The sequence below is a fragment of the Chrysemys picta genome, chromosome 2 (assembly GCF_011386835.1).
Source record: "Chrysemys picta bellii isolate R12L10 chromosome 2, ASM1138683v2, whole genome shotgun sequence".
In the NCBI taxonomy this organism is placed as follows: domain Eukaryota; kingdom Metazoa; phylum Chordata; order Testudines; family Emydidae; genus Chrysemys; species Chrysemys picta.
The window spans coordinates 153,924,898-153,950,332 of NC_088792.1; the positions used below are offsets into that span (position 1 = coordinate 153,924,898).

At 43.8% G+C, this 25,435-nt stretch overlaps 1 protein-coding gene across 4 annotated transcripts in view; it reads right to left on the reverse strand.

Moving 5' to 3' along the window:
- Nucleotides 1-12,008: 12,008 nt before the first annotated feature.
- The window catches only part of PRNP (prion protein (Kanno blood group)), a 33,187-nt gene continuing 19,760 nt past the window's right edge, over nucleotides 12,009-25,435 (reverse strand). For 2 of the 4 annotated variants that reach the window (XM_005285187.4, XM_065584457.1), the window contains exon 4: nucleotides 12,009-14,754. In XM_005285187.4, the coding sequence (XP_005285244.2) occupies nucleotides 13,932-14,744 (813 nt within the window). In that variant the 5' untranslated portion in view covers nucleotides 14,745-14,754 and the 3' untranslated portion in view covers nucleotides 12,009-13,931. Of the gene's footprint in view, nucleotides 14,755-20,712; nucleotides 20,873-24,345; nucleotides 24,502-25,435 lie in introns of those variants that run through there. The other 2 variants (XM_005285185.3, XM_005285186.3) reach the window with 2 other exon arrangements.

Genomic DNA, 25,435 nt, shown 5'->3' on the forward strand with positions numbered 1-25,435 from the left:
CTGAAACTCAGTGGTAGATGCCAGAGGATAAAGGGCTCCCTGATGTTGGGATGTTGCTAGGGTCAGACCAGGATCATAGTCTCCAGCAGCACTTGACCTGGCCACCTCTGCTGCAGGCATTCTGAATACAGTGCTGTCTGCCTGCAGGAATTTCAAAGGGCCAGTTAATTGCTGGTTGGGTGGTGTTCAATCAAGAGAGCACTAAAAGGAATAGTTCCTGTTGTTTGTATTAAGATTGGAACTCTGTTGGAGCTGTACAAACACATAAGCAGAGACAGTCCCTGCGGTGAACAGCTCGCAATCTGAATAGACTAGACTCCGTTACCTCCTGAAAGGTGTTGATCCTGGTTATGTTAGAGACTTGCTCCTTGAGCCATCTACTGGTGGGTACTTGCAATCAGATGCCACGCACATTGAAGGATGCCACTGTACCATCAGAAGCAGACAGCTGATGGATCTTTTGCTGCAGATGGCCCTGTAGACAGGCACTCACTCCCCTCCACTGAAATTGGTCTTGTCTCTCTCCACTCAAGGCTCAGCTAGTGTAGCTGACCCAGGCAGGGAAATCAATGGTAGCCTGAATGGGTGCATTGGTCCAGCTGTGTGGATCAGAGTGCTCAATCGGGATGTGATGGGGTATTTAGCATGACCGCTGACAGTCCTATATTTAGCCTCCCTTTCTTTTAAACTGGACTCCTCATTTGTGTGTAGTTTAGAGGCTAGTATTTTTATTCTGTTCAACAGCAGCACAATGGGGATGGAGTGCTGCTTATTATCATTGTATTTACTATTGGCAGGTAGCGGGGACAAGCCAGGGATGGGCTGAACTCAACAACCTTTACCTGTCTGTTGCTTACTTAATTCAGTATCTAGCTTATCCCACAGAACCCACATGGGAAAGTTTGTAAAGCTGGATCTCACCCCCAATTGACCAGCAGATGGCAATAAAGCAACAATAAAGTATTTAGACAATGAACTATTTCAGGGCAGGTGATTTTTACCTATGTACCCAGTGACATGCTGGCTAGAGAATTCTAATAGGAGATGTCTTCCACTTAATACTAAACCAGGGACAGATGGAGAGAGTCAGTCAATAAATCTTGAGGACAAATGAAAGAGGCTTCTGTAACACCGGCTGCATCAGAGAGGAAAAATACCTTCTTCCACCATGGTTTTTGAGTTTTGGTGAAATTCAATTCAAAATGGTAGAATGGTGTTAAGATTTGAACATGGCAGTGGTATTATAAGATAACTAATGGAAGGCATAACATATAACCTTTTCCTATTCCTCCTGGGGTGGGAATAAAAAGGAGGTTAATTTAATAATAATTAAAAAAAGCAAGAAAATTTAGCCCTTTATTTGCTAGTATGAGTTAAACTATCCTGGTTTTACCTGAATTCTCTTTTAAAGCTTGGTAGAACAATAGGTTTTCTATTTTTTAAATTGTGAAACATTTTGAAAATTTCTATGTCCCTTTCATGCCACACAGTTTGAAAAGGAACGATTGGATGTTGAAAATGTCCCGTTTCAAAAACTTTCATTTTTTTCCCTCCTCCCACGCCCTTTCCCTTTTTTCCAATTTGTCACTGGAACAAAAAGGAAAATGGGGAGGGAAAATTTTAAGTTTAATAGAAAAATAAATAATAAAAAACCTTTTTAAGGAAAGTCCTTTTTTCAATGGTAAAAATAATTTTTGACCCGATCTACAAAGCATTTGTTGGAAAATGTTGATTTAACAGAATTGAAACCTTCCATGAGCATGTGTTGAATGTGACAAAATTTCATTTTGGGTTGGGGGAGGAGTCAAGATGTTTTCATTTCAACTTATTTATAAAATAAAAGTTGAAATGTTAAAGTGGAAAAGAAGCGTTCTGAGGTTATCGAAAGGAACTCTTCTGTTCCGCAGGGAATTCCATGTTTTTTTCACTCCTTGTTCCAATGCAGAACGAAAACAAACTTAGAAACTATGGACTTTTCTGTGGGATAGAAACTCTGACTGATGAAGGGCGCTGAAGGCAGAGCGGATTGGGGTCTGAATGGTGGGGGAGGCATTTCTTCCCTTTTCCACTTAACCTCTTCTTTGTCATTAGCCCAGGGCACTTCACCTTCCTGGAAAGGCTGCTGTCGTGAGGATGGGGAGCTGAGTGGGTGAGGTGGCAGTAGAACAGTGTAGCTGACTGGGTGGTACTAGCCGTTTAAATTGCCTTGATGCTGGGGAATGGGGAGAGAAAGAAACAAAGCACTTACCAGTATTGGTGGTTTCTGATGGTTTCTGGACAGGCTGGTGATAGTGTCAGCAGATCCCCTGTAATTCTGGCTGGTGGCAAGGGGGGATGTATATGGAGGGCCTTCTGCCCTGCTTCCTCACATTGACACAAAGAGGAACCACATCCACAGAGATGGGATGCATTTAATGGGATTGTTTCTGTTGGGGGGGGGGGGGGGGCACAGCAGGGTTCCCGTGCAGTTCGCAGATTCATAGAGCATGATGCCTGCGGGGACCAGTGTGCTCATCTGGTCTGAACTCCTGTATAACACACGCTATAGGTTTTGCACAGCTGTGCCAAACTGGAACCAAGCTGGGCCAAGGCCGGGTGGCTCTGAATTAAGGCACAGGGTCAGTGTGAAGGAGCAGTGAGTGACTGATGCTCCCTGTGCAGTTGCACTTTAGTGTGGATGAACAGAAGACTTGGCTTTCCGAAGACTATTGACTGGGAACTGGGCTGAGATCCTCAAAGGTATTTAGGCAACTGACTCCCATTGATTTCAAGGTGTCAACACCTTGTGAGGAGCTTGGCCTGAATTAATTAAATTAAAAGCTAAAAGGCAGGTAATCAAAGCTGGGTTCAATCTAGTCAAGATCACAAGCTGGCATCAGGCTAGAGCACAAACATAATACATTACTGAGCTCAAAGTGTAGGAGAGGAAGCTGCTGCTTTATTTGCTGGGATCTCTCTCTGCAGCCCACCTACAGTTGTTGGTAAAATGACCCACCTCAGCTGATTGAACAGCAGTACATAGGGTTGTGTCATGAGCTGGTTGGAATTCTTTTTTCTTCTTTTTGAATTTAGCAAGAATTCAAAGTACTTGCATTTGGAAAGGATGCCAGTTTCCCAGGTGAGTATTTCTTTCAGGGTGTATAGTATAGGTTGACAAAGAGTCCTGTGGCATCTTATAGACTAAGGCCTTGTCTTCACTTACCGGAGGGTCCGGCGGCATGCAATCGATGTTCTGGGATCGATTTATCGCGTCTGATTAAGACGCGATAAATCGATCCCGGATCGATCCCAGAAGTGCTCACAGTCGGCGCCGGTACTCCAGCTCGCCGAGAGGAGTACGCGGCATCGACTGGGGGAGACTTCCTGCCGCGTCTGGACCGCGGTAAGTTCGGACTAAGGTACTTCGAATTCAGCTACGTTATTAACGTAGCTGAATTTGCGTACCTTAGTCCGAAGTGGGGACTTAGTGGGGACCAGGCCTAACAGACATATTGGAGCATAAGCTTTCGTCAGAAATTTCCAGAGGCAGGTATAAATATGCAGGCAAGAATCAGTCTAGAGATAACGAGGTTAGTCTGATTCTTGCCTGCATATTTATACCTGCCTCGGGAAATTTCCACTACATGCATCTGACGAAGTGGGTTTTCACCCACGAAAGCTTATGCTCCAATACGTCTGTTAGTCTATAAGATGCCACAGGACTCTGTCACTTTTTACAGATCCAGACTAACATGGCTACCTCTTGGATAGTATAGGTTGCAATTGTTTGATACCCTGCATGGGTCCCAGTGTAGGGTGGTTGGTGACAATGAGGGTTGTGCGGTCAGTGTATGTGTGGTGGTGGTTCTACATTGAAGCAGGTTTTCTCCGGGTATGTGTGTGGCCATGAGGCAATCTACTTCTCTGGTGGAGTGTCCTTGTTTACTGAAGGCGGGGGGGGGGTTTAAATGTGTTTAGGTTTGTATTCTGGAAGAGAAAGTCCATGATACGCACCTGAACATATAAATCTTTCCTGAATCCCCTCTTTTGACCTTCAAACAATGCCCCCAATCTCATAATCAGAAGCAAGCTCCCCACGGACCAGGAGACACCAACTCCAAGTGGCACCAAACCCTGACAGAAGAACAGATGAAAAATCTGCAGACATATCTCCACTGCTGTGATGATCTGCGCCCCCCCCCCCAAACACACCTTTCGAGGTCCCTGGATCCTACATAGGCCTGCCACAACATGTGGTGTACCTCATCCAGTGCATCAAATGTCCCACCAACAACATGGGTAAAATGAGACAATCACTATGCTCTCGAATGAACTCTCACAGAAAAATGATAGAAGACAAAAACACCCTGTCACCCTTGTCCCTTCCACCAATGGAAGTTAATCCAATAAAGATATTGCCTCACCTACTTTGTCTTGTAGTAGCTGTGTTGGTCCCTGAGTACAACACCGCAACCTTGCGAAAAATGTCATTTAATCAAATTATCCATCTAAAAACAGTTTTGATGGAAAATTTTCAACCAGCCCTAATCATGTCACAGCCTCTTGGAGATCATAATTAAATCTGAGCCTCTTTCTCTGTTGTGTATAATTCAAATAACAATAAGAGTCAATACAAATATATATTTTTAGCTCAGTGGTTCCCAAGCTTTAACAACCTGTGAACCCCTTTCACTAAAATGTCAAGTCTCGCAAACCCCTTCCTAAAAAGGAATATTTCCAGGGATTTTCTCCTTTACCGAAGTATAAATTATAAAAGCAGTGATCTTGAAAATATAAAATTTGTTTTTATGACATGCTTATTACATACTATTAATTATTTATCATTACAGTATTATTACATTATGAAAACGGCAACACTCTTCCAAGATCTCACATTTGTAGCTTGTATCACCTGTTCTAAGACAAGGCTCCTATGTTTCATCAAGGAGTATCAGATGTGAAACAGCATGAAGGTATTTAAGAAGCCAACTCAGAGTTCCTCCTACACAAGCATTCAGGCCTTGAGCAGTCCAGTACAACAAAGCTTAAACTTGTTCTTCATAATAATTTTAAAAACAATACTAACTGCCATTTTAATTTTAAAAACAGCAAAAAAATATCCACCTCCCTTTCCATTTCTTATAAGGAGTTTTGAAGTTTAAAACTCCTCAGTGTGATAGATATGCTTGCTTTGATCTGCTTAGCTCTTGGAAGTCCAAGGGCTCCAGGCTGCTGGCCCCGTGCTACCCGGAGTCCCTAGGGACAACTCTGTTTGCCATTAGGGAATTTTTTCCTAAGAACCCCCTGTAACACTTCACAAACCCCCAGGGACTCATGAATCCCAGTTTGAGAACCACTGTTTTAGCTGGATCAGAAAGATGCAGAGCCCTTGTTTACAGTATGGGCTTTCCTAGCAGAGATGGCACCCAGCCAGCTGTGCCAGAATCGTGGAAAGCTTATTTGAATGAACTTCCTAGAAGATTAAGGAAAAAAATAAAACCATTTAGACTCAAGTTATGAGAAACCCAAAGCAGGAGGAAGGATGGGAGGTGCTGGTAGAGACCACTTTGGGTAAGTAATGCTGATTTCCTTGTCTGGGGATTTCTATTTTCCTCCGCTCGCTCACACAATCAGGGTCAAATCTGGGTCCCACTGGAGACCATGCTGGTTTTGCCATTGATGATGGTTTGGCACTGCTGTGTAACTGCCTAGGCTTTAGCATACGAAATCTACAAGGAGTAAAATGCTCAAACTAGCCAGCATGATGCAAGGCATAGTCTCAGGGTTACTGACTGGCAGGACAGACCCAACACCGTTCATTGATCCCTAATTAATGTTCTACATTTGAGATCTTTAATGCTCGTACATAGCAAAAAAATAGAATCAAATATTTATTGTCTGAATTTTTCTTTTTCAGTGATCTCATTTTGGTTGGCGTATAAAGGATATTTTAGGGAATTAACCCCATGTTAGTCAATCAGATTGCTTGACCTGTTCCCTCCCCATTCCATTAATTTTACCAGCTAATAATCAGCTTGAAACTCTATAGCAGGCTTCTCTTGGTAATGAAAGAGTCATTCTGTCACTGGGCTGACAAGAGATTTTTGCCCCCTTTATGCCCAGGGCTGCTCATGTTACAGAGATGCAGCTGTTGTGGTATAGTCAAGTCATTTATATCTTGGTTCTAAAAACATGCTAAGACTTTCTTTGATCTTACCCCAGTCCCTTTTCTCTGGGTTCCATGTTGGCTTTTGCTCCGCTCTAGGTTCTGATATTCTACGATGGGCTAATGTAAATGTGTCCAGTAAGTGATTTCAGTGGAAGTGCTTTTATCTCCCTGCTCCACCCCCCACCCCGCCTCCTCTGTAATCTATATATCCTAAGGAAGCTTGCAATATAACATAAGAAAAATATCACTGGTAACTTAGCTCATAAAATATATGCCAAATGTAGTCCTGCTGAATGCAAGTAGCTTCATGGCAAAGTATGTCCTACCTTTCCGCTACAAAAATGAAATCCTGACTCCGTCTACGCTGTAAGTGACATATTGGCCCGAAACCGGTGGGTTTCAAGGCTCGGCTGCTACTACCTGTGCTACCTTGGTTACACTGCTATTGATACTCCTGCTTGTCAATGACAGCTAGCCATGAGTATATGATGTACACGAGCAGGGGAATCATTCCCTTAGTTCATAGTGTAGACGTAGTCTCAAATGCTGGATGCTCAAATACTGTAATATTTCTCTTTCACAAATACTTAATCTGAACCCTTCCAAATTTCAGGAAGGGGGTATTTGAATTCAGATCACTGGATCCCAACTCACTTCTGTGGCCTTATTTTCCTGGGAGAGCAAAAACCAGTTTCAATCCTATACATTTAAATCTCCCACGATGGGTTGTTCTTGCAAGCTTCTGGTCTAAGGAGACAAATGGCTTGATCATGCCTGATTCCCTTCTCAATCTTTTGCCAGATGAGCTGATCTGGTGAAATAGCCACCATTTCTGGCTGAAGTCTCATGGGAACAGCTCCAAAATCATGTTAGCCATCCAAACTGCACCCCTCTTTATCCTCTGGCCTGTGATGTACAGGAGGTCAGATTCATTGACCTTGGTATGATCCCTTCTAGCCTTAAACTCTGACTTAGTTTTATCCAGATTAATAACCAGACCAGTGTGCACTGCTTCTTGCCCGACCAGATTGGCCATCAATTTTATTCATAAAAATGGCTCAGATTTAAGATTCTTAAGGTTTTTTTTTAATCCCCACTAAATCCTTTAGGGTCAGATTGTGAATTGTTGTGTTGATATAGGGGGGTGTCAGACCCGAGAAGGGATAAGATGTTAATAAAACCTTTGCTCATTGTTACAACATTTAACAGGCAGGAGTAATGCAGGGTTTTCTGTCAGTGATTGCTGGTGACTCCCAGAGTAACAACCACTTTTTAACCTTTTTATTAAAGACACAGAAAAGCAGTTAAAGCATTTGAAATATAAAGTAGTAAGTAAGGCTTGCGCTATATAAAACAAACTGCCCTTTCCCTTATGTTTGCTGTATTGAGACCTTTTGTGTTTAATAGGGGAAACCCTTCTTTGACAGTCTCTTAGGTGGCATTAAAGAGGGTGTTAAAGGCCCTTATGGGGGCTGAGAGAGTAAGTTAATTTAGATGGCCCCAGTCTGATCAGGATGCTTTTCAGGAGTAGGACAGCGAAGGCCCAAGGGGATCACAGTGGATGTGGGGTCTCAGGAAACAGTGGGGAAAAGAAACCATGACGGTAAACCTTGCTTTCTCCATTCTACACATCCCCCAGTCTCTCACTGCGTGACAGCTAAATAAACAATGCCCATGAAGGGGTGGCAGCCTCATCCCACTAATATTATCCAATGAAAACACATTTCAGTACTCTCCAATACAAGCACTTCCTCCCATTTCTAGAATCTTCCCGCTTAGTGTTATATCCACCCGTGACTGTAGCAGGAGCCTGGAAGTCCCCTGGCTTTAGTTCTTTTCAAGGGTTGGTACCACCTACTTGCCTTCAATGTCTGCTGCCTTTTATAAACAGTCTGGTGTAACAGGCGGGTTGGACTTTTGTCCCCTTTGAGAACCTAAGCGTACAGCTGCAGTTCATAGTCCCGGCACCTCTGGGCTTGCTGCATCAGTTATGACTGTGTAAAAAAAAAAAAAAAAATAAATGCTTGAGCCCCAGCACCTCTTTCATTACAAATTAAGCACTGCCCCAATGGGAAGAAGGGATTTTCAATCTGGATAGGCAGTGATTGGTAAGGGTTGGTGGCTGCTAGAGGAATTGAGGGGATCAGCAGGAAAAGGTGTGGCAAGGCAAATGAAAACTAAGGTCAATGCAGCAGCTGAAAGGAGGAAGCATCTTATCCTAGCCACGGAGAGAGAATGAGACATGACCATTTCTGTTCCTGCCTCATCAGATAAAGGCTGGTGCGGGGGAGGGTATGTTGATGCAATGTTTTGGAATGAGCCTGGGCCAACAGAATTGGGTTAGTGGGGCGCACGCTACCACTCTATAAATATCTGTATGATCCGAGATTTGAAATCTGAGGAAAGGACAGGCTTCAAAGCCTGAGCCGCAGCTTCACAGTGCTGCATGCACAGCTGTTTTTAGAGCACTAGTGCAGCCCTGCTATCCCCAGTCTGTTGACCCAGGCTGGGAGCCTTGCTCCAAACAGGGTGACCAAACGTTTATTTTTTCAGAGCGGGGGAGGGTATAGTTGCGTATGTAAGACAAAGCCTCTAATATCGGGATGGCTGGTCACCCTACCTCCAAAATGCTGTGTAAACATGTCCTCAGTGACTCAGAATGATGAGCTGTGCAATTCCAACCTGTTAGGCCCAAGAGACCAGGCATCCATAAAGCAGCCACATCTTAAAACTGGTCTAGTGTCTCAAGAGGTACCAGTCGTTGCCAATTACTGTTTTGCAAAATAAATGTAAACAGTGGGTCTACTTCAAAGCATCCTCCCTTTCCAGAGTGCTGGGACCAACAGAGCTACAGGACTGTAAGCTTTTTGCTACTGGGATCATGTCTACCTTTGTGTTTCTATAATGCTTCACATGCTACCCCAGTGGCGAAGAGTAACTGCCAAAAAAAATGGGGGGGGGGGAGGTGAGCGAGGGAACAAATCCAAAGCTGTTTTTCTAAAGAAAACGAATTTAATGAATTGCGTGTATTGGGTGAGAGAACCCAGAGTCCACTGGTATTAGAGATGCGTAGACTTGATCCATTGCGGGTTTCGAGTTTTAAGGGGAAAGAACCGGTTACTCCAGTGTGAAGTACTGTGTATCAATATTTCGTGGCTGCCAGTCTTACCAGTGAAGTAATGGATAGACAATATCACAGCAGAGCAGCTGCTAATATTTTCATAATAGGGTGAAAACAGGGTTTTACACTCAAGTCAGGGGGCAGGGTGGGGGAACAATACATTTCATTTTAAGCCTGTTAATTAGAAAGCAATAAGGTCTTCATCTGATTCTTATAAGTAAAACCGATAGCTATGCAAATCATAAAAGTTCAGTCACCCCATATATAAATTGCAATATAACACATACATGATTTAATACTAGAGGTACAAAAGACCTAAGAAGATAGCTACATCCATAATAGATCACTGCATAAAATATTTGAATTGTGACATACTTACACTAATACTGTTAGGAAAAGCCCAGTGCTTGAGAAAATTAGACGTAGACCTGAGACGCACAGTTCAGATCCCTCCCTGGACTTTCCTAACATTCAGGGTACTGGCCTTCTAGACCTGGAGTTTTGGTTCAGCCCATTTTAGGAGTATGGGCCAGGTGTAAAATTTGGATCTGGACTCCTACAGTGTGTGTTGGGTTTTTGAATTTGGGGTGCTGGTTTGGGCCCCACCTCTGCGGAAAAATATAAATGGGAGATATTAAGTCAGGGGTTTCAAAATAGGGTCGTGCATCAAGTTTGCAGTGATTGTACATAAGGCCATTATACATCCTTGTTCTTTATATTTCACCGACACAATATACAGCTTTCCTTTTGTGTGTGTGTGTGTGTAGGGAAGATTACAGTTGATTCTGTTTCCGTGTGCACCTTCTCCCCCAGTCAAGACACAGTCTAAAATTAATTAATTTAAAGCAAGAAATATCAGGGATTGGGAAGGGGAGGGAAATAGGATATCCTAACTCTTGTGATGCCAGTTCAAATGTTCCCCAGGTTAGTAGTGAGGGAAAGTGATGGCTGTTTGGTCACTTATGATAAGGGAGTTTGTCAGTATTTCTAATGAATAAGTACCCGCATCAGAGAAACTGCCACTAATTTGAAGCCATCTCAACAGAGATGCGAAAGACTGAATGGGTCATGGTGACTGAACTACCCTTCAGGGAAAGACTGAAGTTCACAAGGAAAGGAAAGGTGAGGGAAGCGTGTGCTGCCATTGCTTAGGAGACACCAGTTTTCTGCACCAATAGAGCTTCAATCTGAGGCCATGAATTGGGCTCCTGACACAAGTCCTTAAATTCACACACACAGGAAGCAAACATTTCCTGAAAAGAGGAAATGAACAAAATGGTTTTAAGGCCCATCATTTTCTGAAGCACGCAAAACTAAGTGGCTAATAAATAATTAACTCTAGAGTCTGATGCTAAACATTAGGTGCTTACTTATCCTCCTAGGCATAGGTCCTTTGCTCCACTGAAGTCAACGGAGCAATGCTGATTAGCTGAGACCAGCTTGATCAGCTGAGAGTCTGGCCCCCAATTCACCAAATGATGGCATGTGATGCTCTCATCTTGATTCTCTGTTGCTTAGCACATGTTTAAAGTGGGTGCAACACACCACCAAACCAGAACATACATACATATAAATACACCCACTTTGCCCAGTTATGTGACCTACTAGAGCTGGTCAAAGTTTTCAGTGGAATAGAAAATGCAATTTTGTTGAAACTGAAACTTTTCATGTCAATTTTGAGGACTTTTTTAGGGGAGAACTTTGGATTCATCTTAACTTTCTCAGTTTTTGATAATGTCAATTTTGCTTAAACTATTTTGTTTCATTCTGACTTACTATATTTTTTTGGCATTCTTGAAACAATAATGGTGTTTGAACTGAATGTTTTTGGAATTTCTATTCTGTGGAAAATTTCAACTTTTCAGTCCAATTCAGGATGAATTTTTGAAATGTTGGAATTTCCCGCAAAATGGAAACCCCATTTCCCAGACCAGCTCTAGTGTTTATACAGGGTGCAAAAAGTGATCCTGTATTGCTTTTTTTTTAAGACTATCAATCTGTTGTATGATTAGCTACAAGACTCTTCTGTGTCCCAGTGCAAAAAAGTTGCTAGTTTCCTTACCTCTATTTATTTACCTGTGTTTTGAGCTAGGTAAATAACTTCTCCATCTAGTAACTTGGCACTTACATTTTATCGGAACATAGAATTGCTTAGCCACTATGGATAAAACTTTCAAAACCAGCTATGCTACCAAGGAGACTAAATCCAATTTTCAAGAGTGCCTCAGTCACTTAGGAAAATGGGACTTAGATGTTTAGAAAATTATACCATATATGCTGTTAAAATGCAATTAAAGCACAGGCAAGCAAGGAAGGACTATCTTGTGGATATGATACTGGACGGGGACCAAGGAGACCTGGGTGCAATTCCTGCCTCAGCCACAGACTTCCTGTGTGATCTTGGGCAAGTTGCTTAATATACTCTACATATCAGTTTTCCCATCTGTAAAATGGGGGCAATACTTCCCTAACCCTGCTTTGAGCAGGGGGTTGGACTAGATGACCTCCTGAGGTCCCTTCCAACCCTGATATTCTATGATTCTATGAACTCAGTGGGGGTGTTTAAGGGTAAAATTCATTTAATGAATGTGAGATCCTCAGATATTATGGTGATGAGGGCCATATCCGTGCCTGGATCAACAGAAACATGAAAATGTTCAGGCAGAAGTAGTGGTCTCTGAGAACAGGAGTTCAGCTTTCAATTTGAGTAGATGAAACATTCACAAATAAAGAAAGATATTTGCATGAAAGAGACACGCTTGAGCCTTTGCTGTGTCTGTTTAATTTTTACCAGACATCAAACATTTATAAAAGGATTTGAACGTCAGAGTTAAGTACATGCACCATTACAAATATACAAAATGTTCTCACATCACAAACTACATGTGACTTCAAAGTCCTGTCTTTATGGTGTGAATTTTGAACAGTTTCATACTATATCCATTCAACTTACATTGAAGCAGAAATAATTAAGGGTGCTTGTTTTAGTCATTCAGTGCCTTGCTGAAATATACAGTATATTAAATATTTGGCATGGTAATTGTAATAAGCGTAACCTTTACATATACTACACATTATATACAACACCTCTGCGTCATCAAGACAATCAAAATGCAGATTAGCTGTAACTGACCCCATCAATTACCATAATAATTAGGGTATTAAGCCAGGATTAGTTGCTTCCAAAAGATGGTTTCCAGCATTTTGACTGTCTGTGTCAGGATATTAACTGATGTTGCTTGCTCTAACTTGATCAAGTTGCTGAAGTAAGTGTAATGCAAGTTTTACTGATTTAGCGCCTGATCCATGGGAGCCTTTCCATTGACTTCAATAGGCTTTAGATGAGGCTTTTAAAGTATGTCATGCACAACTTCCAATGAAGTCAACAGCTTGTGTGAATGCAGCTCGGTGAAGGGAGAAACTTTACTGACAATATAGCCGCGAACGAAACCATGCACCTTTTACTGCATCGGCAGAATTGCTTTTTCTTGGGACGACAACTATGAAACCAGTGTTACGGTAGCAGCTATTTTTACACTTTCATCAGCCATTTGTCTCCTTAAACATTCCAAGTCAAAGACAATTACTGTACAACTAAAAGGATACTCTGCCCAAACTTAACATTCCTAGGCCTGCTCCTTGAAACCTGGGTGTTTGGCAGGCTGCCATCTTAGGCTGACTCTTGGCCTCCAAAGCTGGCCTATTCTTTAGTTGCTGCTGGAACGTTTGCAATGGGCAAATTGTTAAATGGATGGAACGCCACTACGTACACATGTGCTTAGAGAGGTACTCTTAAGTACAAGAAGGTGATCTAAGGATACAAAATACAGCCTAACAATGGAAGGGTCTCACTTCACAAGCCACGGACAGGCAGGAAAAACTGTCTGAAATACTTGGTACATACTCCAGGTTACAAAATTAACTTGTAATTTGAACTTGGATTGTGGATGTCCCAAAAAATGTGACATCCCCAAGTGGGGGATTGATGCCATTTGGAACTATTTAATGTCATTAGCTAAGACATCAATTATCTCTAAAGAGGATTTTCATAAGTATTCTGCCTTTGCAACTTGCTCAGCCTAGATGACCAAGGAGGGCTTGTGAAGCCAGACAACAGTCTGAAGTCTTTAATTAGACGAGCTGAAGAGGAAAAAGTCCAGTGGTGTACTGAAATGGAAAAACAGCTCTCAAAAGTGGTCTAGTTTGGAGGAGGGAAGATGAGTGTAATCAGATGGATCCTATCCGTACCAGAGTTTAAAGAGTTGATTTGAGGAAGAGGGCATTTTGGTGAAGGCCACTTCCTTGTGTGATCACAAGCTCACTATGTCAGTATTAACTGATTTGTATTGACTTCTAAGGTCTATTGCACTAGAACAAACGTGGAACTAACAGATTGACTTTTCTTTCCATTTGAAGTCTGGCCCTAATTTTAATTCTGGACAGTAGGTGTATAATCAGAGATAGCTTTGAAGAGAGAGCTATACACTGTCAGCCTGTGTCTCTATGGTACATTATTGATACCTATTACAGATCTTAAGATACTTCACCTAAGACAAACACAAGCAAGAATGAGAGACCTCCACAGAGAGGCTGTTTTATATAGATTATTCCCTCTGAACGTTTGCACAGATCAGCAGCACAGTTCAGGCTGAGACTGCTTTCTTAATGCATTACAAAAAAAATGACAAGCATGATAATCAGCATGAGCGAGGGGTCAGAGAGTAGTTTGACACCAGAGGCCAGCTGGTATTGCTGATATTGCTGCATGCACATCTCCTGGATCACCTGCTTCATGACTCTGGCTTCTACCTGGGTCACATTTTGATTTTCATTGGGATCAATTTTGTATTCGGTCACTGTGATATTCACACAGTCCCGCACAAACCTTCCCTCTGGAACGGAGCGGTCATTGTATTCCTTGTAGTACACTTGGTTGGGATAGCGATTGGAGTTTTCGCTCCACCACTGGCGCTCTTCAGGACGGTCAAAATTCATGCGCATTCCTGACATTGCACTTCCCAGGGCATAGCCACCTAGGCCACCCACCACGGCACCTGCCACTGCTGCTCCTGCCATGGCTTTCATGTTGGTTTTGGGTTTATCAGGCTTCCAGGGCTTCTGGTTTTTGAAGTTTGTTCCACCACCAGCTGGGTTGTAGTGCTGCCCACCACCACCAGGGTAGCCAGGATTCTGGGGGTAGCTAGGGTTCCTGGGGTAACTGGGATTGTGGGGGTAGCCGGGATTAGGGGGATAGGCGGGATTGGGGGGGTAGGCAGGATTATGGGGGTAGCTAGGGTTTCTGGGATAGCCAGGATTTTGGGGGTAGCCGGGGTTGCTGGGATAGTTGGGATTGCGGTTGCTTCCTGTGTTCCCACCGCCTCCACCTTTACCCTTTCCTTTTTTGGAAAAGGAAACGTCGCTCCACATCACAACCAAAAGGACGACTATCCAGCAGGTTATCCGGTACCTTCCCATGGTGATAAGTCTGTAAAAGATAATTATTTGATTTAAAGAACAACCTGATGTATAAAACTGTTGGGACACACAATATTGCAACCAGATGGTAGGGGGATGTCTGCTCAGCCTCATTTATATTTGACTTTAAATAACCTCACCATTAACAAATCCGCCTTTGCCAACAGTTACCCCACAATGGTATAAGATATTTCAGCATTTCTTTGTACGCAGAACAGGAGAAAACTGTGATAGCAATCAGCACATATTGATTTTTCAGTGGGTACAACTGTAGTTATAAACATGAGGACAGACAGAAGGAGGTCTTGCATGAGGTCTAGGGTCATGGTCTGCCTTTGGTTGCATTTATGGGGCTCCCACTGCTGTCTGCCTCTGAGGGTGTTATTTAACTCTTGACTTGTGAAATCATTATAAACAAACACTCCATTTTATATAGCTGTAGACTGAATGCATTGAATGTATATCAATATAAAAAAAATACTTCAATTACAAAAGCAATAGAAGTAAAAGTCAATTTTCTAAAAAGGCTATTTTCTCTTAACATGCACTTAATTCCTATGGATGAGAAATGCCAACAGATGAAGAAGCGAGAACAGACCTGATATATAATACCTAGAGGAAACAGACCTTGTTACTTCTGCTATATCTGACTTGTTAAATTAACTGCAGTTTAAATTTAAAACCACATTCACTTAAACTTGCTCTGCAATATTTCATGCTAAATCACAAGAGGAGATTTTGCTCCTTGTCAAGGGGTATGTGTGGGTATGGGAAAAAACAGAACAAAACCAACAAAACCCCAAACCAAATCTCAAATTTGGAGGAATGGAATTCAAAACGTAGTTTAGAAAAGCTGTTTCTTGCTCTTATTTCGAAGTGTACACCTGGGTTCTGAGTTAGAGGTGCTGAATATTCTCAGCTCCCATAAGCTTCAATGGGAGTGGTGGATGCCTTACTGGTTTGACCTTATGGATTTCTTAAAAAAAAAAAAAAAAAAATCAAATATTTTAGTGTTCACTTTTTAAAAAAACCTTTTTAAAATAAAGAATGACTTTAATACACCAGTATTGATGTTCAACAGATCTCAGTTAAACAATGATTTCTACAATGCTCATAAACATGCAATTCTCAAAGTATAGCTGTCGCCTTTAAAAATCTGAGTACCTAGAGTGTTACGGCACATGGTATCTGAGAGAGTGCCGTACAGTATTTCCCTAATCTTATGACAAGTAACTACAGTGTTTCACAGTATTGGGCTAGCAAGTGGACAGTGGACTATCACGTATAAAACTGTAAAATGTCACTTTAAAGAAGCATAATAAGAAATGGACAGTGTATATTATACAGATGTTTCTGCTCTCTTTCCCAACATCTTCCCACCACTATTTCGGAAAATTAACATTCAAGCTCTGAACATCAAAAAAGAGAATGGTGTTGATTCTCATTTACATCAAAGCCTCTATTTAGAAAGGTGTAAATTACATTTACATACGTCAATGCCTCCGCACTATTGGAGCAGTGTAAATGGGCCGCAGCGTACATGAGAATCAGGCCCCATCAGTTAAAAAACATCACAGGAAGCCTGCACATGTACAACACTTGTCAGCAAAAAGAGAATAAAGCATTGATGAGAAAAGTCTGGGCATATCTAGATAGTAATCAGGTTTGCAACAATGTTTTGCAGTAAAAGGAAGAAGACACACACATTCTTTTGTGATGCAGAAGTTACAACAGATTCAGCTCAGAACTGAGTTCAGACAGAAAAGATTTATAAGAGAACAACCCTCAACATAAGAGGAAAAAATGCATTTTTAACAACAAGCCATTAGAAAAGTCATGTACTGGCAGCTTTACAATGTCTGGGGGAGGCAGAAGGAGAAGACATCCAATTACTGTGTGTTTCCCAGTGTTTGTCTCTCAATTACTGCACATTGGCAGAATAAATGCCAAGGAAAGTCCAGGTTAAATGCCTGTTTAGAAGGCTTCCATGATTACTGTACACTAATTCTATCTACTACTACTTGAAAGGCTGCTCCGCTGGAGAGAGTCTAGAAGAAATAAGATCCAAATGAATTATATAAATACAACAATCAGTACAGGACTGTAAAAAATTATTTTATATTGCAGTGCAACATTTAATGTATACCTTTAACATCTTTGAATGACTCAATTAAACTGTTTCTACCCTAATGCAAACTGTCACAGAAGTCACAGCAGCTCTGATCCTAGTCAGATCCAATTGTCGGCTCACGTGAAAGTTACAAACGTTGAGCTATAGGTTCATAGCTCTGTAACAGAAATTCAATGACAGGCTTAACATTTGTTGACTAGACCAAAGGATAACTCTACCTTCTTACTGCAGATGGCTTTCAATCTAAAGATGTTTCCTGTAAAAGTGAAAATATAAAAGACACGGAGAACTTTTTCCCACCAGAATTAAGAACTGTCATAGCTGAAACCTCAGCTCCTTCCTAAGGTGTAGGTGTATGATCCACCAGAAGCCAAAGCAGGATCGATTTGATTGATTTAAACACATAGAAGCCAGGCCATCCTTTGTTCTTCCAATTGGACCTATACTTGGGAGGCAACAGTGTGCAGAAACTGACATCATTCCAGTCTCAAGTGCTGGGTGGGTAGGAATCTTGTCAGCTCCAGCTCACTGTTGGCTCTGGAAAGCACAAGGTACAAGCACTAACATGCAGTCCCAGCAACTCTCGCTTCACATCCTTGATCAGCTCTTGGTGTGTTAAACAGTCTAGGAGCAATTTCTAGTTTGTCAACTGCAGTGACACCGGAGCATATTATCTACAAACACAAGCATCATTTAATGAAGTGAAAGCAGGAACAGAAAGGGGAAAAAGGCCTTAGAGAAGACAAAGGCTTGGCTGAAGCGGTGAGCCATCCAGCAAGCTTTAAGGCTAAAATGCTAACTAAGCAGCCGCCAGAGGAAACCAGTTCCAGTCAGAGATGCTCCGGCAAAGAGATCCTCCCTCCTGCCCCAAGAGGGCACAAACACACTTCAGGTTGTCTTCACCATCACAGGGGAAAAAGGCAGTCTGATGTAACCAATTCCCACACCATATTTTAAAGGGACAATGCCCACCCAAAATCTAGTTGATGTTAAGAGCAGTTTCAGATGCTACATCTGCCCGGTTTTTGAGGATTTTACAATCGCGTTTCTTTTTTAAATGCTTTTCATTCCCCTGTTAACATGTGCAAATTGGACACAAAGTGCCGTCAAGTGTACAAAGCAGATAAACTTGAATTTAAATTTCCCTCCCTCCCCCCCCCATATCTTTCTCACCTCTCTCTCTATTAATGAATGTTGGCCTTATTGACATTGGTTGACCAAACCTTGTTAGACCTCAATTTGGCCACACCTGGATTTAGACTGAGTTTACTTTCCTTGAAGCTGTTTTGCCAATGTAAGTACGAACAAAACTGTCATGTGCTCAGCATGGGAGACTTACCAGGAAGCTGTGGGCTACAACATAAAAACGACTGTAGGGGAGGATCATGGTCCACTATGACAGTGTCCTGGCCACATTGAAAGACTGTTGGATGTGTAACTGGTACCTAGCTTACTAATTACTTTCTAAACCCTGGTAAGCCTGAAATCATTTAGCAAACAAGAGACCACATTTACAGATTATTTCACTCCTTTCCAGCTGGAAAGGCACAAGGGGATGTACAAGCCTATCCTTTTGTCTCTTGATGTGTGGGTGCTCTTCTGCAGTGTTTCCAAAAAAGTCCATATTATTGGAGTGTGGGGCAAGGAGAGTCCATTCAATGAGCCATCTAACCCACCAGTACGTTGGGCATTTAAAAAAGACAAACCTGTTAAGTTTGTACTTCCATTTTCTTCTCAGTCTTAAGCCAGGTCTAAGGTCTAATGTGGATTAGGGGAGTGATTTTTTTTTTCTTTATTTATTTCTATACCTACAAAAACCCTAGTACCTAGTTATTCCAGTATTTAAAAAGAGCTGTTATTGCTACGCCCAGTTTGACTGGGGGAAAACTAATATATAGGTTGCACATAGTTTATAAGCACTTGTTTCGGGATAACAGCAAATCTTTTTTAGTGTAGGTGTTAACGTTAGGACATGTCTTTGCTGCCAAAAAAGGTGGGGGTTTTTTTATATAGTGGGATAATTTATGTGCTTTAGTGTTCTCAGTGTGAAATCCTAGTGGAGACAAGGCAATGTAGTTCTTACTCTGGTATAGCTATGTGAAATAGGATGACCAGGCAGCAAGTGTGAAAAATAGGGACAGGGGGTGGAGGGTAATAGAAGCCTATATAAGAAAAAGATACAAAAATCGGGACTGTCCCTATAAAATTGGGATACCTGGCCACTCTAAGGTGAAGTGACCCATGAGCAGTGAATATAGCCTTGACCTGGCCTAGATACATCTCAGTAAAAGTGACCTGTGTCTTGTCTTATTAGGATTTTACAGTTGGATAGCTAATGCACGTAATCCCACTGTAAAAACGCCTCTTTTTGGCAGTGAAGACAAGACTGCTGTAGCAACAGTAAGGCCAGATGTATAAAATAAAAGGTTTGCAAATATAGCTGTACCAGTGTAGATGCATCTTATACCAGTATAGCTTCCTTGATCAAAATAAACAATAACTAGCAAAAGGATTTTATGCTGGTATAACTGCATTTACACCAGGGGTTTTCTGTTATAGAAATGTAATTTTAAAAAAATCACACCTGTAATTGAAGTAATAATCCTACAACTACCTTCTACAATCCTTGTCTTCACTAGGATTTCATCTCATGTTAGTTATCATGTTGGCTAGCAAAAGGTAAGAACACACTTCCCCCCCCCCCACCCCCCCTAGTGTGGACACACTTGCTCCAATAACTTGGGTTGTCCCTCCCTGGATCAGGTCTGTTCCTTTTTAGATTACAAAACCAACTACACTACTCAAAGGAAAGATGTACTATCAATTTATATCAAGGTATAATTCCCATATTCTCTGTATTCCCTACTTAACACAGACTAATATCTTATTTGCTTATCTGACCACTACTGAGAGGGAATTTTCACTCCATTGTCCAGGAAGAGTGCCAAGGTTGGGCTTGTCTAAAGAGTCTAAGGGAAATGGGCACCCAACTCTCACTGTACTTTAATGGGAATTGGGCTTTTGTGCAAATCCCAGATCAAGTCCTGGTCTAACTAAAATTAATGGCAAATCCTAACTTCAGTGGGGCCAAAATTTGTCCCTAGATCTTTCCCCCCTCAGACTACAACGAATTCTGAATCCATCAGGGCATAGGAGAAATTTCAATCCGTTCTTCTAATGTACATTACCCTGCACATGTGTGGGTTGACTTTACTCTGTGTTTGTGGTGCCCAATTAACTACGTTAGTGAAATCCTCCCGAAGATTCCTTAGTCTTGAGTACCTCACTTATTTTGCCACCTCATCATTCACGGCTCTCCCTTCCAGATAGTTAATAAATATACTGAATAACACAGGCCCTAGTTCTATTCCATAAAGCACACACTACTTTTAATGTCTCTCCATGCTGAGAACTGGCTACATATTCCTACTCTTTGCTTCCTTTTATTGTGAAATGAGTCCATGCAAATTTCTAACAGAGAGAGCGCCAAGAATGGAGAGAGATGAATACTGGCATAGGGTAGCTGGCTCCTGAGGGGCTTCAGGCACCCAGTCTAGCTGTGACAGGCTGGCTAAGGAGAATGAGCCAACCCAAATCCACATGTGAGTAGTTAGTTACCTAGGTGGCAGTTCTGGAACACCTGGGCCTAATACAGGCTTCTGAGGGCTCGGTCAAGAGGAGGTCTTTGGAACACGGAGAGAAAGCTTCTCAGACGAGCTGATTAGAGAGCCCACCAGAAAAGGAGATCTAAGAGAGGTGCTCCTGGAGAAAGCAGGTGTCCAAAGGGCTAACAGGGCAAATGCCTAGGGAGGCCCAGTCCCAGTGAAAGGACCTTACCAGATAGTAAGAAGAGGTCCAGGTTGTTAGGGAAGAGCTGCAGAGGCTTGATCTCTGCGGGGGTTCTGAGTCAAGGGAAGGAACCTGTCCACAGGTGATGCCTGGAGGCGTGACTCCAGTGGAGGATCTCAAGTCTAGAGGGCCTTACTGGAGAAAGATCCTAGATAGAGGAGAAGGAGGAGGAATTTGGGTGGGAGCAGACTGACTAACATTAACTCGCACCCCTTTTTCTTCTTCCCCCTCCCATCAGTAAGATGCTGGAGTGAAGGCTTGTTTGCATACCACATTTCACCTCTGATTAAATCAACCAGATCCCTGAAGGGGCGGTGTTAACTATCTGCAAGCCTCACGGAACTCATTGATAGTTTATAGGGGGGAAACTGAGGCAGAGATGCATCTGTGGTTCTGCACTGGGCCACCAGGGTGAGTGCCCACCATAACAATCACCCATTTACTTTTCTTTAAGTGCACAAATGAAGTAGTATGCTACATCTAAACAACTGAAACGTTTATACAATTTTGGCTCAGGGAAATAGATATGATGGCTCTTGGCTTCTGTTTGTAAGGGGGGAAAAAAATCAGCAACATCTCTGCACAAGAGAGAACCTATCTGTACCCTGCTCTCAGCACTATAGTTCCCCTTTCCTCTAGAAAGATTTTATTTGCATAATACACTGTGCAGAGAAATGTTGGACTCATGATAGAAATGTCCTTATTTCTAATGCTAAACACATCATTTAGCAGGGCAGTACATACAGGAGAGGATGGACCGTACATAATGGAGTCTTGAATTTTTAATGTACAGTAGCTTATGTCTCTCCGAACGCTGCAGTTGCCATGGCAGAGGCCGGTATTTGTGGCATAATGTTATTCAATACAGTATTAAACCACACCAAAAAAATCTGAATCAACTGCCGGTTTGAGAGCTTAGCCCTGAGTGTTCCTTAATCAAAATGCTGATTTAATACATACGACAGCTTAAGTGGATCACAGTATAAACCCTGCAAGTGGGATTTCCCCCTCCCCCCCATGGCTGACTATGGTTACATAACCTAGCAGGATTCTTGTACTTAAATATGTTCCCTGCCTACCAAAACAGAGCAATAGAAAGATATAATAACACATGCCCCATGACTATAACAATTAAGAAACAAAGCCTTTGGTTTTTGTTCTTTATTGGATTGCCTTACCCCATAGAGTGCTTTAAAATCTAGCTGTTTTATAGCCCTCAATCTTTAACTGTCTCTGTTCCTTTCTGATTTCCATAATGCCTTCATACCGAAGTACTGTCAGTCAGTGAGGGTTTAAAAATAGTCCAAAGACCTTTATATTTTGCGTGCATCAGCTCTGCATATACAAGGGATCACATTCATAACTTCACTGGGTAAACTGTACGGTTTTTACTAACAAAGCCATGTCCCTTCCTGAATACAGACAGAAAAGCTCAATATTATTCATACGAAGAGCCAAGCCTCCTCTTAAGCAAGCAAAGTAATTATTAATAAGAATGCAATTGGGGTTTTTTTCATCAGACATGTTACAGCAAAGCACTCGAGACTGTTTCATCTGGGTTGTATTAGATAATCTAGCTCACTGTGCCAGGGAAAAACAAACTGGTAAACAAGGCAGTGGCTCAGAAATTTGTGTCTAATCATGCGTCTGTTTAATGTCTCTGCAGCCTTAGGGGTGGGGTTCCCACCTCATGTCTAGAAAAGATGAATTGCCACTATAATAAGATGTTAGCCATCCCTATGTTACCTACATAAGTGTTGGAGAGCGTAATTATCTTGTTTACAGGTAATGATGCTGTTGGTGCTCATTAATCTGTACGTTTTGTGTACACTCAGGGCCTGTCTCTACAACCTTTAGAGAAGAGGATCTCAAAGCACTTGGCAAACACGGCTACATGGATCCTCGCAACGTAATAGTACTGCATCTCACCTTTTTGCAGGTGAAGGGTTTCACAAAGACGACGCTGTCAGGGTTGTATGGAACAAGGATTATTTATCTAGATCCTAAGTATAGTGAGCACTTTCCAGACAAATATGGTTTGTGCCAAGAAGAGCTTATAATGATGATTAAAAAGAGTCAGAGACCGAGGAGAGAGAAATGGAGAATGAAGGTAACAGATACTCATTCATGATTCAGGTTTCAGACTAGCAGCCATGTTAGTCTGTATCCGCAAAAAGAACAGGAGTACTTGTGGCACCTTAGCGACTAACAAATTTATTTGAGTTTAAGCTTTCGTGGGCTACAGCCCACTTCATCAGATGCATAGAATGGAACATATAGTAAGAAGATGTATATATTATATATACAGAGAACATGATGGCAACTTCCATGTTCTCTGTATGTAGATATATCTTCTTACTTTATGTTCCATTCTATGCATCTGATGAAGTGGGCTGTAGCCCACGAAAGCTTAAACTCAAATAAATTTGTTAGTCTCTAAGATGCCACAAGTACTCCTGTTCTTTTTACTCATTCATGAGTTTGCTTTGGTTGTTTGGGTTGGGGGGTATTGGAGATATTTGTTTTGCAACAGAAAAAAAAGTGCTGGTTCTTTTTGTTTTTGTTCAGTCAATTAGAGGTGGGGCAAGGGCGATGGTGGTGAAGAGCTGAATCTGTACAGTAAGTGAAGGCAGGGAGGAAAATGGTGGAAGAGGAGAGAGGAAATGGGAAAGGAGAGGAGTGGTCAGGAAAACAGAGGTCCAGTAGGAGAGGGATGTGAAAGTGTGAGAGAGCTGGGAATATATCAGAGGTATCCGTCAACAGAATGTAGGGACAAGTCCGAGGGAACAAATGTTGAAGCTGAGATGCTCTTATGATGCCAGGAAGCTGCCATGCTATGGAGTGTGAGGGGAAATCCAGGAAGGGCTGCAGGTGGGCGTGCCTGTTAGCAGCTTCCATTTCCAACCTTCAGATGGTACAAGCTGGACCTAGGCTTTTCTAGAGTTCCTCTTATTGTAAAGGTCTTTCTGTTGGATTAGACAAGGGGGCAACAGGTAGGAAGGGCAAGATTCTTGTTAAGGGATGCGGATGCTGTGTTGTCTAAAGGGTAAGACGGTCTTATGCCGTATACAGCCCTGAGCGCATTTCTGGCACTTAAATAAATCGGGGGAAACGCAGGACCTGCTTTCAGAGGGAAGATGGGGTAAGTGCCCCTGGTACTGCTGCCTCTGGTCTGGTGTAAAGGCAGAAGTAGATGTGAGCAGATGAACCGGGTGGGGTTTTGTTGGTGTGCCTGTTTCGCTGTCGGACCAGAGACACAAAAATCCGTTTTCTGCTCTGACTTGAATTATCTTGGGGTCAGGCCCGCCATGACTAGGCAGCGCTAGGAAAGGAGGATGTGCAGCGCCCAGAATGAGATCACCCCGGGCAGGGAGGCGAGGGATCCGGTCCCCCTGCTCCCCTCCGACCCACACAGCACGTCCCCTTCCCCCCATTAATGTAAACCTCTCCTTGCCCCCGGACTGATGCCGCCTTTGGCTGCTCGATTTTATGCTGGGGGTGGGGGCAAGCTGTGCCCCATGTCAGCTCCCCGCGCCTGCCCCCCCGTTTCCGCTCCGGTTCCCCCTGCCCGCCCGGCTGCCTGCGCCCCGCAGCCAGGAGCCCCCACGGCCCCGCACTCACCTGGGCACTGCGCTGCGCGCTCCACCTCCTCGAGATGCGGCTGGGAACTGCGGTTACTGCCGCCACCGAGATCCGCCTGCGCCGCGCTGCCAGGAGAGTCGGGGAGGGAGCGGCGCGCAGGGGAGGAGCCGGGCGCCCCGCCCAGCCCTGCCCCCCCCCCCCCACTGCCCTGCACCCCACAGACCCAACCCAGCGCCCCACTGCCCCTCCTCACCGCCCAGCTCCACCGGCACCTGCCTTGCACCCCCACTGCTCTGCCCCCCACCGCCCCAACCCAGCGCCCCGCTGCCCCTCCTCACCGCCCAGCTCCACCGGCACCTGCCTTGCACCCCCACTGCTCTGCCCCCCACCGCCCCAACCCAGCGCCCCGCTGCCCCTACTCACCGCCCAGCTCCACTTGCCTTGCTCCCCCCACTGCCCTGTACCCAGCACCCCACTGCCCCGCCCAACCCCACCCCACTGCCCCACTCAGGGCCCAGCTCCACCTGCACCTGCCTTGCACCCCCACTGCCCCACCCACCCCATTGCGCTGCCCCCCACTGCCCCAACACAGCACCCCGCTGCCCCTACTCATCCCCAGCTCCACCTGCCATGCCCTCCATAGCCCCACCCACCCCACTGCCCTGCACCCCGCTGCCCCTACTCACCGCCCAGCTCCACTTGCCTTGAACTCCCACAGCCCCATCCACACCACTGCTTCCCCCCACAGCCCCAACCCAGCACCCCACTGCCCCTACTCACTGCCCAGCTCTGCCTGCATCTGCCTGGCACCCCCACTTGCCCTTCCCCCCACAGCCCCAACCCAGCACCCCACTGCCCAGCTCCACCTGCCCTGCCCCCACCGGCCCTATCCACCCCATTTTCCCCCACTGCCCTGCCACATGCTGCCCCAACCCAGCACCCCACGGTGCCTACTCACCCCTCAGCTCCACCCACCCCTGCCCAACCCCCCCACTGCCCTAGTCCTACACACCCCACTGCCCCAAAGCCCAGCCCTACACCCCCAGTCTCCCACCTCCACTGTCCAGCCTCACACCCATTACCCCCCAGCCCCACACCCCCACTGCCCCTTCACCCCACAGCCGAGCCC